The 15714-nt window shown below is 37.3% G+C and overlaps 1 protein-coding gene and 1 long non-coding RNA gene across 3 annotated transcripts in view; one reads left to right on the top strand and one right to left on the bottom strand.

Annotated features, from left to right (window-relative positions):
• LOC133559087 (uncharacterized) overlaps positions 1–15714 on the top strand; it is a 78059-nt gene that overhangs the window by 1847 nt on the left and 60498 nt on the right. The window contains exon 2 of the long non-coding RNA XR_009808090.1: positions 704–849. This is a non-coding gene — a long non-coding RNA (uncharacterized LOC133559087). The remainder of the gene's footprint in view (positions 1–703; positions 850–15714) is intronic.
• lhcgr (luteinizing hormone/choriogonadotropin receptor) overlaps positions 1–15714 on the bottom strand; it is a 43221-nt gene that overhangs the window by 15065 nt on the left and 12442 nt on the right. Inside the window, exons 3-8 of one of the 2 annotated variants that reach the window (XM_061910459.1) lie at positions 9704–9778; positions 7150–7224; positions 3433–3507; positions 3248–3325; positions 3081–3149; positions 2857–2931 (exon numbers count right to left, since the gene is read on the bottom strand). In XM_061910459.1, coding sequence (XP_061766443.1) covers positions 2857–2931; positions 3081–3149; positions 3248–3325; positions 3433–3507; positions 7150–7224; positions 9704–9778 — 447 coding nt within the window. The remainder of the gene's footprint in view (positions 1–2856; positions 2932–3080; positions 3150–3247; positions 3326–3432; positions 3508–7149; positions 7225–9703; positions 9779–15714) is intronic. The other variant, XM_061910460.1, reaches the window with a different exon arrangement.

Raw genomic sequence — 15714 nt, 5'->3', positions numbered from 1 at the left:
CATTAGCTACTCCTGGGCTGTTAGGATTTTTTACGTTGTCTTTTACTTTGTTTTTATATTGTTTATTCATACTTTGTTTTTATATTGTTTTATAATATTAATTCATACCGTGTTTTATATTGTTTTTATATTGTGCTTTTAGATTATATATTGGTCTTTTATATTAGATGTAATTGTTGATACTTTAACTGTGTCCTGAAGCACTTTGTGGCTATTAAATGTGCAATTTAATGTTATTCACTTGCTTACTTAGTATTCAAGTTCATATGATTATTAAAAAAATCAGGAAGCAATGCAGACTGGCCACAGCAAAACATATGACAAACATTCAAAGAAACCAAGAGTTAAAGCACAGACACAGAGCAGTGAGTACAAACAACACATTGGAAGCAGCCAACAGTTGACATATTCTCCATTATTCTTAGTCCAAAGCTAATGATTTTTTCTGTGTTTTTGGCAAAATGGGGGTAATATTTTTTTATTGGTCATTGTGTGTTTTCTGACTGTTATTGCATGGAGCGTGTTTAAAGCTCGCTGGTCACTATAAGCTTCATGAATATAGTTGCAGGGTACATTAAATACGGCTGCAAACATACCCCCAAATCATACTTTAATGAATCAAAAGCATGTGTTATTGTCAGTTTATGAGGTTGAGTATGTTTAGAACTATATGAACACTTATTATTTTGGTTTATTTTTTTAGGAAAACTAACGTCAGAACGACTGCAATGCTTCTGGGCACAGCCACACATCTGGCGCCTCTTGTTTGGTGTCCATGCTCTCTCCATTCAAGTCTCTGGGGTCCCCCCGACCAGTACATTTCCTCAACACACAGCATCAAACAGAAAGGTAATAACAAACATTTTTACAATCCACTGATGCTGTTTGCGGCTAAATTAACAACATCTGCGCCGCTGAAAACATAACGATGCTACCGGTCCAACGTTTCCTGAAGAAAACAGACCATTTTCCAGCTGTTGTTGACATCATGTTAAAGATGGAACGGAGAGTCAAATTTACATCCTAGTTGTCACTAGTTAGTGTTATAACAACTAAGTAAATCATTTTGGAATGAGTGTTGATTGTCAGGCCAATAACGTAATGGCGGTTTTACTGTACAACAAATTAAAAACGTTCACAAGTTTTGTTTGATGTAAAATCCTAATTATTGATATGAAAGGTGGGTTTAGGTTGAGCTATGCAAGTGTGGTAAAGAATATTTGTATATTATTAGCGTGATGCTTACACTTCACCCTTTTCGGAAAATAGAAAAAAAAAGTGTTAACTGTACACTGAATTAATTTATTATATTTGATCGTTTGTGTTTGTATTGGTTACTATACAAGTTGAAAATTCCCTGCTGTGACTTTTATTATCGTAATAATCATTTTAGGAATCATTTTACCTTTCTGTTCCCGGCCACCTCCCGAATGTGTGCACATGCCGCACTGCATTATACCAACACTGGGCCGTGATGTTTTAATAGCTCAATTCAAGATCACTTTGAAGTTTTTCTAAAGCTTAAGTATAATATCTTATTTCAAAAAATCTTACCAAGACAATTTTGACTTGTTTTCTTGGCATGTTTTTTTGCTTATTACAAGCATAAATTACTTGTAGTAATACGTTTTTACTCTTTTTAAGAGGAGCATTTTTTCCAGTGTTGTGTTTTATGACAACTTCAACATTGACTACAGCGTCAGTTGCTAGGTAGGGTGGCATTTTCCATCATTTTCAGCAGACTGCATTGCATAACGATTACCCCGCCCTCTTCTTCTTATGCAAGATCCACCCAGAATTGGGCATTATGAATGATGCGCACGTCTGCCATTTTAATTCGAGCTGAGTCAATAAGCGCATTATTTTTCTCTATCCTCTTGTTGTGGGACATTCATTCTCTGCTGTCGCCATTTTCAATATTACGTACCATACAGTTCTAACTTATATCTAACAGACTCGCTATGGAAGCGCTAAAAATGACCTGTACAACAAAAATGACGGGGAGAAGACGCTATTGAAGTGTACACATTTAAATAAGACCTCCTACAAAACGGCGCATCCTGAAGAGACGGTCAGAAAGCAGCTTGACTATAGTCATTAAAACAGAATCATACAACATTTTGACCAAAGAATAACCATTAGATGTTATGTAGACCACAAGGAAGTGTTTTAAATGTGGAAAAAAAAAATCATAATATGACCTCGTTAATTGTAAAATTGTATGAAAATAGACCTGGACAGACCCATTAATCGGCAGTGCGCCTTATAATCTGGTGCGCCCTATGGTCCGAAAAATACTGTAGTAAAATTGTTATTTAAGACATGTCAAGACTGCTCTTAAATTATCTCTGTTCTCCCCAGTTTTTTTCTGTGCTCCTATGTGCGAGTGAAAATGCTAAACGTCCAGCCCTGTGCAGTACGCAAGTACACAAGATTTAAGTGAGGATAACTCCCGGTACTTTAGGAGCACAATGCACTAAAAAAGTCAAGGTTCCACAAAGCACGATCAGTCTACCTCAAATTGATGCCTTCTTCAAATGAGCTTTTACTCCTTTATTTATGTATTCTTCACGACTGAATAAGCTAGTAGTTAAAAGGTACTCTTTAAAGCTGATTTATGTTCAGCCCTCTTATTTTCTTCTAACCTTGAGACTACAAGAACAGGTTGTTGGAAAGCTAAACAGCTCAGTGCCAGGCTGAAAAACCAAAACAGTGCTCTGAGAGGTGATAAAGCAGCTACAGAGTCATGCTTTTTGTGTGTGTTTTTTTTAAATGATAACAGGTTTAAAAAATGACGAGAAAAATTAATATTTGTAACATGTTTTATTCATGAAATAATTTGTTTTCAATACTCACAAATAAATTGGACCAGTGGCTCCCCTAAATGCATCCCCCGGAAGCTTTCTAAGACTTCTGTTGTGACTTAAATCTCTGCAAACGTAGAAAAAGAAAAACAAATGAGGAGAGCTCTTTACTAGAAAAAAACATACAACATCTAAAACAAATGTACAAATCCATCATTATTATATTTTAAAGCTTGTATGTTGCAAAAAAACAACAAATGGTAAGGAAAGACTTACAGTCTTCTGAGGTTAGTGCCATTGAAAGCAAAAGGATTCACTTCCTTGATACCACAACTGACCATGTTTCTGTAAACACAGGTGGTCAACATTCAGTCACATTTGGGAAGCATTAACAGCGTGTTCTAATAAAGTGCCAAGACGAAGTATTGGCTCCTTGCACGCACATGTCAAGTATCATCTTTGAAATACCACAGAAGGAGTTGGCAGGGACGCTTGTGATCGCTAAGTTGTCTTCTATCGATCTACAAAATCAAATACATTACGCTCTAAAAAGTTCAGATTTGATTAATAGATAATAATTCTATGAAATGTAAAAGTGCAACCAACTGTTTTAAAATAAATTACTCACAGGAAGAATACGATTCCCACAAAGGATATAGTGGATAAGTCTGGCAGGTGCATCAAACCAGTGTTATAGATACGCCTGTAAGGAAAAGCATAACATAATGTCGTATCATTAAGTCCATCCATGCAACATCATTTTTGGTGGCACTGGTACTTGGTGTATGAAGTGACTGACTGATTTATAAGCAATAACTGATCCTGCATGAATGGTGAAAAAAAAATACAGTGGACACCACATATTTATGATTTAGCATTTGCAAATCCGCAGTTTTTGGCCCACATTTGCTCAAGTTGATGAAAATGATTAAACATGTGATAACAAATCATTATATACTAAAATCCAAACACCTCGTGCTAAACGACGTGTACGATCTATAAAATAACGGGTACCATTAGTGGGCGTGTTGCGTGCATTTTACTCAGACTGCATGTGCAATTGAAAAGTAAATAAGGATTTTTGCCTGTACTTTACAAGACAATACCACAGAGACACTCTCAATTATTGCACATTCAGTTTATCATGCTCCTACCTGTGGCATTTTGCTATGTTTTCAAACATGCAAGAGATTACTTTTGTATGGGAATTTAGAAGCAGTCCTGCAGGCATCTAATTGGAACCCATATCTTTTTTACAGCTGAACCTGCGCTCATTGGTAGGAGGCTGCACTTACGTTGCTCAAGACGTAAAAAAAGCATATTTAATAAAGTTTTTTTTCTTATTATATTCTTATGTGAAAAAAAAATACATCATTAAGAAAATACCAAAGGACACCAAAATGCATCAACTGAATTTGTTTTAATTAGCCCCTCAGGTCCTCTAGCAGCTATAAAATTATAGAAGGATGTTGCTGAATAGACTATATGTCTAATATTTTTATAACGGACCGTCCAAAATGTTGACGCACGCACGCACGCACGCACGCACACACACACACACACACACACACACACACACACACACACACACAGAGACAGAACGGAGGATTGTTGTCTGTCTGTGCGAGCATCAATCCTGCAGTTGTGTGTGTTACTGTCAGTTTGCATGTCTTTCTGACTTGGGCTAAGTAAACCGCAAAATAGTGATCGGAGAAACGGTGGTGTGTTAATAAATCTTTTTGCGCGTGCTAAATAATTATATTTGCATCTTTTCCTCCAACTATTCTGGGCATCTTAATGATCAGCATATGTTTTACATACAGTATTAATGCAGACAGACACAAAATGGTTTGCACACCTTTTTCTGCTCATTTAAAGGGGAGCTGCTCTTTTTTGGAATTTTGCCTATCATTCACAATCATTATGAAAGGGATGACCATTGCTGTATTTTTTTAAGATGCCTTCTAAATAATAAATGAAAGTAAGTCCGCTTACAGCGGTGCCAATCGGAGCTCCACTATCTAAAATCTGATTAAACCATTCAAAAAGTGCCACCAATACTGCATTTACATACCGTGACTTAATATTAACCAAGTATTAGTGATATTGTTATTATAAGCGCTAACGCAGACAAATGATTTATAGCTGCGCCGTGATCACTTTTGTGTGCCACCATGTTTACGTTTGTACATCGAGTGGTCTGCTGTTTCCTCACTCCCTTGTGCCCTGTAAGTTATTGCAGATCACAAATCATCCATCTCAACTGAAAAGTAGATGGCTAAGAATATAATCCAACAAGTCGGGACACTTTACAGCCATACAGGACCTGGAATTGGCGAGGACGACACAAAAAGCGCTTGTTTCCCTTGTTATTGGCAGTTTATTTAAGAAATATATATATTCTTATTATGTATAATTAATTGTATGTGAATGTTCTTCCTTCTTTTTTCTTATTCTATTTTGCAGTATATTTTATTAGTAATTATTTTTGTAATCAGCCATACAAGTCTTGATAATAATCCTTGTGATCATTTGACAAGGTTTATTCAGTTAAACTAAAAGCAGGTTGGATATAATAATTTAATACAATTCAAATCAAAAGTAAAAATTACTACTTCAGTGTTAAAATTGTAGTGATTCCCGGACCCCTCTTTAGTAGAAAAGTTGGTTAAGAACCCAGATCTATACAACAGGAGCACTCTAGTGTTTTTTTAGGAATTTGCTCCATAAATGTTTCTCACAAGTTTTGAACTGAACTTGGAGGCCCGTTTGGTGTCATGCCCCCAGGTCACCAGTTGAATAACCCTGTTTATGCTTGGGCCTATATTTGATAAGTCAATTAACTGGACGATAAATGAAAATGAAGTCGGTAAATTTGCCAGCCTCGATAATCGCCATGCATTGTTAAGTTACATGAGCGGTCACACTTTTGCATCGGTTTCAGCATTTGTACTACAAATAAACGGTAGTAATGATTAGTTTGTACTACAAATAAAAAGGAGTAATGATTATTTTGTACTACACATAAACAGGAGTAATGATTAGTTTGTACTACAAATAGACAGGAGTAATGTTTAGTTTGTACTTCAAATAAACAGGAGAAATGATTAGTTTGTACTACAAAGAAACGGTAGTAATCATTACCGCTGCAAGACTGCCGACAGTTAGTATTATCGTATTAAATTAAAGTGTTGAACAAAACCGTGATTGATAAGCACATGTTCATAAAGTAATAGAGACCAACTAGCGTTAGTTTGCTAGCTAGCTTAAATATTAACATGTAAAACAGACAATAACATATTTCGCATTAAGTAGTGTACCCACATCTACACTTGTATTAACACATTTCTGTTTAAAAGCTCTGCGATGAGGTGGCGACTTGTCCAGGGTGTACCCCGCCTTCCGCCCGATTGTAGCTGAGATAGGCGCCAGCCCCCCCCGCGACCCCAAAAGGGAATAAGCGGTAGAAAATGGATGGATGGATGGATGTTTAAAAGGTGAGCTACTGTTACTTTAGTTATCAATATAAACTCAATAAAAATGATAACCGTGATCATTTTGGTCAGAAAAACTGTATTTAACCATTTTATTTATATTTTTTGTTATGTGTATTTAAGGGTCCCCTAACCCCTCCTCAACAAAAACAGGCCATATTTTATTGCTTTTGATTGGGATGTTTTGTTCCAGTGCAACATTTTGCTTACAGACACAGTATATTTATTTTTTTATTTGTTTGTTTTATTTAACTTGGTATGTAAAAGTTTACATTTTAATTACAATGTTAAAGTAAACGATAATAAAATAATGGTAATATCATTGAACAAAATTTTTGTCAGCCCAAACCGAGCCCTGTTCTATGCATTTAGTTTTTTATCCTCCTTCGTCACAAGCGAACAATGGCATTTGTTAAAGGACGCGGAGAGAGGGTTCCGGAGCTCATTTTAATGTAGCAACTACAATGCCATTCATCCATTTTCTACCGCTTGTCCCTTTTGGGGTTGCGGGGTGTGCTCGAGCCTATCTCAGCTGCACACGGGCGGAAGGCGGCGTACACCCTGGACAAGTCGCTATCTCATCAAAGGGCCAACGCAGATAGATAGACAACATTCACACTCACATTCACACACTGGGGCCAAATTAGTGTTGCCAATCAACCTATAACAACTACAATGTTCACTTTTCATTGCAAATTTTTATCAGAAATAGTAGGAGGTTTTGGAGGGAGAGCAAGCCTGTTCCAAAAATAGACATTCTTAAGGGCTTCTAAAATACGCCACGCTTTTGGAACATAACCATGCAAATAGTGGGGTTGTATTGTAATAGAAACAAAGTCACATATACTCACAAATATTTCAGATAGGGCAGTTTGGTGAATGCACCCTTTTCAATTGTCCTCAGATTTTTCAGACCTTCCAAGATGCTACAGGAACAAATTAAAAAAAAAAAAAGTACAGCTTAGGCCATAATTAGATTCACCTGTGTTACAGTCATATATATTTATATATAGTGTATGTATGTATATATACAGTATATATATGTGTGTATCTATCTATCTCTATCTATATATATATATATATATATATATATATATATATATATATACATAGACATACATATATACATACATATGTATATATGTATGTGTGCAGTACACGTATGTGTGTGTATTTATATATATATATATTTGTGCGTATGTATATATATATATAATATACTGTATGTGTGTATACAGTATATATATGTGTTTATGTATATACTGTATATGTGTGTGTGTATACAGTATATGTGTGTGTGTATGTATATATGTGTGTCAATGTGTATATACAGTATGTCAATGTGTAATAATGTGTGTGTATATATATGTGTGTGTATGTATATGTGCGTGTATATATACACGTGTATATGTATGTATATACGGTATATGTGTACACACACATATATATATGTATATATATATATATACATATAATATGTATGTATCTATGCATATATATATATGTATCTATGCATATATATATAATATGTATGTATCTATGCATATATATACATGTATGTATGCATATACATACACATATACACATATATATATATATATATATATATATATATATATATATATATATGTATATATATATATATATATATATATATATATATATATGTATGTAATATTTATATATGTAATATGTATGTATCCATCCCATCCATTTTCCACCGCTTTTTCGGGGCGCTGGAGTCCATCTCAGCTACAATCGGGCGGGGTACACCCTGGACAGGTCGCCACCAATATTTATATATATAATATGTATGTAGTATGTGTGTAGGTAATATGCATATATGTATGTAATATAAATACTTATATTTAATGTGTATGTATGTATATATATATACACACACATATATATATGTATATATATATATATATATATATATATATATACATATATATATATATATATATATGTATGTATTTGTATGTACGTATTGATATAATTGTAATGGAATAAAGTGTCTGTAATGTTTTATCTGTAAAATACATATTTTGTATCATCTATTAATAGCATTTCATGATTAATATCCATAAATTTCTAATAAATGACAGTAGAATAAACACATCTGTTTGGGGATTTATAGTTTAACTACCTGAAATTTACACTTTGTGTGGTGTTGGAGTTTTCCGACTTTTTTGTGGCCATATCTGCAACACTGCCTGAGTGCCTTGAGTGCGTGTTTTGGCGAAAGTGCTGCTGTTGATGCGACAGATGACTGAGAGTTGGTTTTGGTTTGATTTGTACGGCAGACAATAAAAGTTTTTTACTAAGGTTTTTGGTGGGGTTAAGGCTGTTAATAGTTTTGCTTAATAAAGTGATCGATGGAATTCCTTTCCTATTAGCGTCTCGAAAGAAGTTACAATAACTGAACAGTGTTTTTATCTGTTGTTATCCATTGCAAAATCCTACGGAACAAATTATGTGTTTATTTTGTTTAGCATTAAGATGGGGTTTCATTTTGTACATGGCATTGATTTGCTTTGCGCAGAGGACGCGCGAACAGTGCGCAGTTGTGCAGGAGCGCACCTTGGAGGCAACTTTTAAAAACGAGAGAAAAACAAGGTAAGCCGCTAGTATTCCATTTTGCGTCCTCTTCTACTGATGATTTCCTCAAGATGCTAAAAGAAATTCTGAAAGATTATAAGGAAATACAGGATTTGGTGTCATTGGAAGAGAAAATGGGAAAATGGAAGAGCAGGAAAGTCAGGATATGATGATTCTTTTAATTTTCTTTTTTGCACATGATCGTCATATCGGTTTTGAAGTAATCATACACCAGGTCAACAAAAACATGCAATTAAGTGATCAAAATAATAGTTTTTTATGCCTTTATCTACTTTGTCTATGCGGGAAAATGGTCTCCAGTTGACATCACACCCAGAGGGGGAGACATTGAGTCTGGGGATGGAAAGGGGGTGTTTCAAATACAGTTATGGTAATGTGGAAGGAAGCTGCAGAAGCCGTGTAATTCTCCCTCATGCTTGAAGAGAAAATAAAAACTCCATAGAGAGACGGCCAGGTGATGTTCAAACCCTCGATTTTCTCACTGTGCAAATGGTGAAATAAATTCCCGCGTTTGCATCTTTACTCTGACTTTAACCAATAAGTAGTCGTTCCATTATCCATTTCACTATAATTTTTTTTATTGTATTACTGCTTTTGCACACTATGACCATACTGCATTTGGAATTTAAAAAAAAAAAGGTTACGTGGCATCAGTCAGCAAAATGGACAGCTCTGAAATGTGACGCTTTATCAAAGAATATGTCATTGAATTATCCAATTTGACAGAAATGAAAAATAAAAATAAACCAGGAAAATTATAAGTGTTAGTGGTGGCATACATACATTTCATTCAGGTCACGGATGAAGAAGAAGGCCCGTGTCCGTATCTGTGTGATGTGTTTGCTGTAGGAGACCAAACTGTGGAGCATATACATAGACTACGTAAGCAAACAGCTAAAAAAAAACAATACTGTAAATGAACAGATTTTACTATAGTTAAATATCTCTACTGTATAAGCATGCATTCAGTTCAACTAAAACCAGCTTGAATATGGCAATTAAAGTCATATAAGACAGTATTTCTAAAACATTGTATAAATACCGTGTTTTCCAGATTATAGGGGGCACCTGTTTATAAGGCGCACTTGCCTTAAAACAGCCCACTACCTATAATATGGGCTTTCTAAACATCAGATCTTTGTCTCCCAAAACGTTATTAGTTAATGAGGTCATTAGAGACAACAACCTTGACGTCATCGGTCTTAGCGAAACTTGGCTTAAACCAGACGACTTTTTTGCGATAAATGAGGCATCCCTTCCTAACTATACGAATGCGCATATTGCCCGTCCCCTTAAAAGGGGAGGGGGAGGTCGCACTAATATACAACGATAACTTTAACTTTAGTCCTAACTTAATAAATATAAATCGTTTGAGGTGCTTTCTATGAAGTCTGCCACACCTCTGCCTCTACACCTGGCTGTTATCTACCGCCCCCCAGGGCCCTGTTCGGACTTTATTAGTGAATTCTCAGAGTTTGTTGCTGATCTAGTGACGCACGCCGATAATATAATTATAATGGGGGACTTTAATATCCATATGAATACCCCATTGGACCCACCGTGCGTGGCGCTCCAGACTATAATTGATTGCTGTGGTCTTACACAAATAATAAATGAACCGACGCATCGCAGCGGTAATACGATAGACCTAGTGCTTGTCAGAGGTATCACCGTTTCCAAAGTTATGATACTCCCGTATACTAAAGTAATGTCCGATCATTACCTTATAAAATTCGAAGTTCAGACTCATGTTCGGCAAGCTAATAACAATAATAACTGCTATAGCAGCCGCAACATTAATGCTGCCACAACGACAAATCTTGCTGACCTTCTGCCCTCGGTAATGGCACCATTCCCAAAGTATGTGGGCTCTATTGATAACCTCACTAACAACTTTAACAACGCCCTGCGCGAAACCATTGATAGTATAGCACCGCTGAAGTTAAAAAAGGCTCCAAAAAGGCGTACGCCATGGTTTACTGAAGAAACTAGAGCTCAGAAATTATTATGTAGAAAGCTGGAACGCAAATGGCGCACAACTAAACTTGAGGTGCACCATCAAGCATGGAGTGATAGTTTAATAACTTATAAACGCATGCTTACCTTAGCTAAAACTAATAATTACTCAAATCTCATCCGCATTAATAAAAACGATCCAAAATTTTTGTTTAGTACAGTAGCATTGCTAACCCAACAAGGGACTCCTTCCAGTAGCTCCACCCATTCGGCAGATGACTTTATGAAGTTTTTTAATAAGAAAATTGAACTTATTAGAAAGGAGATTAAAGACAATGCGTCCCAGCTAGAACTGGGTTATAGTAACACAGATACGACTGTATATACGGCGGATATTGCAAATATCCAAAATAGTTTCTCTCGTTTTGATGAAATAACATTAGAAGAATTGTTACAACGTGTAAATGGAATAAAACAAACAACATGTTTACTTGACCCACTTCCTGGGAAACTTATCAAGGAGCTTTTTGTATTATTAGGTCCATCAGTGCTAAATATTATAAACTTATCACTTTCCTCGGGCACTGTTCCCCTAGCATTCAAAAAAGCGGTTATTCATCCTCTCCTTAAAAGACCTAACCTCGATCCTGACCTCATGGTAAACTACCGACCGGTGTCTCACCTTCCCTTTATTTAAAAAATCCTCGAAAAAATTGTTGCAGAGCAGCTAAATGAACACTTAGCGTTTAACAATCTATGTGAAACCTTTCAATCCGGTTTCAGGGCAAATCACTCCACTGAGACAGCCCTCGCAAAATTGACTAATGATCTATTGCTAACGATGGACTCTGATGCGTCATCTATGTTGCTGCTCTTCGATCTTAGCGCTGCTTTCAATAGCGTCGATCATAATATTTTATTAGAGCGTATCAAAACACGAATTGGTATGTCAGACTCAGCCCTGTCTTGGTTTAACTCTTATCTTACTGATAAGATGCAGTGCGTCTCCCATAACAGTGTGACCCCGGACTACGTTAAGGTAACGTGTGGAGTTCCCCAGGGTTCGGTCCTTGGCCCTGTACACTTCAGCATCTACATGCTGCCGCTGGGTGACGTCATACGCAAATACGGTATTAGCTTTCACTGGTATGCTGATGACACCCAACTCTACATGCCCCTAAAGCTGACCAACACGCCGGACTGTAGTCAGTTGGAAGCGTGTCTTAATGAAATTAAACAAAGGATGTCCGCTAACTTTTTGCAACTTAACGCCAAAAAAACGGAAATGCTGATTATCGGTCCTGCTAGACACCGACCTCTATTTAATAATACAACTTTAACATTTGACAACCAAATAATAAAACAAGGTGACTCGGTAAAAAATCTGGGTATTATCTTCGACCCAACTCTCTCCTTTGAGTCACACATTAAAAGCGTTACTAAAACGGCCTTCTTTCATCTTCGTAATATCGCTAAAATTCGCTCCATTTTGTCCACTAAAGACGCCGAGATCATTATCCATGCGTTTGTTACGTCTCGTCTCGATTACTGTAACGTATTATTTTCGGGTCTCCCCATGTCTAGCATTAAAAGATTACAGTTGGTACAAAATGCGGCTGCTAGACTTTTCACAAGATCAAGAAAGTTTGATCATATTACGCCTGTACTGGCTCACCTGCACTGGCTTCCTGTGCACTTAAGATGTGACTTTAAGGTTTTACTAATTACGTATAAAATACTACACGGTCTAGCTCCAGCCTATCCTGCCGATTGTATTGTACCATATGTCCCGGCAAGAAATCTGCGTTCAAAAGACTCCGGCTTATTAGTGATTCCTAGAGCCCAAAAAAAGTCTGCGGGCTATAGAGCGTTTTCCGTTCGGGCTCCAGTACTCTGGAATGCCCTCCCGGTAACAGTTCGAGATGCTACCTCAGTAGAAGCATTTAAGTCTCACCTTAAAACTCATCTGTATACTCTAGCCTTTAAATAGACCTCCTTTTTAGACCAGTTGATCTGCCGCTTCTTTTCTTTCTCCTATGTCCCCCCCTCCCTTGTGGAGGGGGTCCGGTCCGATGACCATGGATGAAGTACTGGCTGTCCAGAGTCGAGACCCAGGATGGACCGCTCGTCGGGACCCAGGATGGACCGCTCGCCTGTATCGGTTGGGGACATCTCTACGCTGCTGATCCGCCTCTGCTTGAGATGGTCTCCTGTGGACGGGACTCTCGCTGCTGTCTTGGATCCGCTTGAACTGAACTCTCACGGTTGTGTTGGAGCCACTATGGATTGAACTTTCACAGTATCATGTTAGACCCGCTCGACATCCATTGCTTTCGGTCCCCTAGAGGGGGGGGTTGCCCACATCTGAGGTCCTCTCCAAGGTTTCTCATAGTCAGCATTGTCACTGGCGTCCCACTGGATGTGAATTCTCCCCGCCTACTGGGTGTGAGTTTTCCTTGCCCCTTTGTGGGTTCTTCCGAGGATGTTGTAGTCGTAATGATTTGTGCAGTCCTTTGAGACATTTGTGATTTGGGGCTATATAAATAAACATTGATTGATAAACATTGAATGGTCTTTTTTAAAATCTTTTTTCATATATATAAGACGCTCCGAATTATAGGGCGAATTAAAGGAGTCACATTATAATTGTTATTTTTTCTAAATTAAAATCACTTCCTTGTTGTCTACATAACATTTAATGGTGGTTCTTTGGTCAAATTGTTGCATAGATTATGTTTTACAAATGATCTTTAAGCCGCTTTCTGACTGTCGATTACGGATATGCCGTTTTGTGAGCGCTCTTATTTACGTGGCTCACCTTCGGCAGCGTCTTCTCCCCCCCCGTCATCTTTGTTGTAGCCGTGTAGCGTGCAAGGATGGGAGTGGAAGAAGTGTCAAAAGGTGGAGCTAACTGTTTGATTGACATTCAGACTTTACTTAAAGCAACAACGGAGCGGAATCTCCTCATCCGGAAACAACACCGGAAATTTTTCCTGTGAAAAAACGTCCGACCGGAACTCTCTAATAACTAAAATTCCTTGGGTGATTAATGTAAACCCACGACACCGGTATGTTTTAGCGCTTTTATGGCGAGTTTATTGACAGATATAAGTAAGAACTTTACACTACTTTATATAAGAAATGGCAACAGCAGAGGATGAATCTCTCATAACAAGAAGATAGAGAAAAAGAAAAAAAGTATCGACTACGGTGTCGACACGGACTACAAAAGCGGTTTCGCACAATTTTTCAGGATTTTTGCCGATCCCAAATTCAGATCAGCAGGTACCAGAAGGTAAGAAAAGTTGCTTATGCATAATATTGCGAAACAAAACGCCAGATAATGGCTTAGTTTATACACACAACATAATAATACTTGTATGTTGAAGCACATCAAGCGGTGCGACTTCATAGCTTATCAAAGTCGTACTTACACATTTTGATAGATTTTTGAACAGTGTGAAATGTTCTATATTTTCAATGGAACATACAAATTCCATTTCCATATGAGTTGGGAAATTGTGTTAGATGTAAATATAAACGGAATACAATGATTTGCAAAAAAATTTCAACCCATATTCAGTTGAATATGCTACAAAGACAACATATTTGATGTTCAAACAAACATTTTCTTTGCAAATAATCATTAACTTTAGAATTTGATGCCAGCAACACGTGACAAAGAAGTTAAGAAATGTGGCAATAAATACTGATAAAGTGGAGGAATGCTCATCAAACACTTATTTGGAACACCCCACAGGTGTGTGCAGGCTAATTGGGAACAGGTGGGTGCCATGATTGGATATAAAAAAAGCTTCCCAAAAATTCTCAGTCTTTCACAAGAAAGGACAAGGAGAGGTACACCCCTTTGTCCACAATGGCATGAGCAAATAGTCAAACAGTTTAAGAACAACGTTTCTCGAAGTGCAATTGCAAGACATTTTTGGGATTTTAACATCTACGGTTCATAATATCATCAAAAGGGTCAGAGAATCTGGAGAAATCACTCCACGTAAGCGGCATGGCCGGAAACCAACATTGAATGACCGTGAACTTCGATCCCTCAGATGGCACAGTATCAAAAACAGACATCATTCTCTAAAGGATATCACCACATGGGCTCAGGAACACTTCAGAAAACCACTGTCGCTAAATACAGTTCGTCGCTACATCTGTAAGTGCAAGTTAAAGCTCTACTATGCAAAGGGAAAGCCATTTATCAACAACATCTAGAGACGCCGCCAGCTCCTCTGGGCCCAAGATCATCTAAGATGGACTGATGCATAGTGGAAAAGTGTTCTGTGGTCTGACGAGTCCACATTTCAAATTGTTTTTGGAAATATTCGACATCGTGTCATAGGGGAAGCAAACCATCCAGACTGTTATAGACGCGAAGTTCAAAAACCAGCATCTGTGATGATAAGGAGGTGTATAAGTGCCCAAGGCATGGGTAACTTACACATCTGTGAAGGCACCATTAATGCTGAAAGGTACATACAAGTTTTGGAACAACATATGCTGCCATCTAAGTGCCGTCTATTTCATGGACACCCCTGCATATTTCAGCAAGACAATGCCAAGCCACATTCAGCACGTTTTACAACAGCGTGGCTTCGTAAAAAAAAATGTGGGTGCTTTCCTGGCCTGCCTGCAGTCCAGACCTGTCCCCCATCAAAAATGTGTGGTGCATTATGAAGCGTAAAATATGACAGCGGAGACCCCGGACTGTTGAACGACTGAAGCTCTACATAAAAAAAAAAATAACAAAGATTTCCACTTTCAAAGCTTCAACAATTAGTTTCCTTAGTTCCCAAACGTTTATTGAGTGTTGTTAAAAG

This window comes from Nerophis ophidion, linkage group LG09 (assembly GCF_033978795.1).
Source record: "Nerophis ophidion isolate RoL-2023_Sa linkage group LG09, RoL_Noph_v1.0, whole genome shotgun sequence".
NCBI lineage: Eukaryota > Metazoa > Chordata > Actinopteri > Syngnathiformes > Syngnathidae > Nerophis > Nerophis ophidion.
The sequence above is the reverse complement of the archived record's forward strand: the minus strand, read 5'-3'. Positions and strand labels throughout refer to the sequence as shown.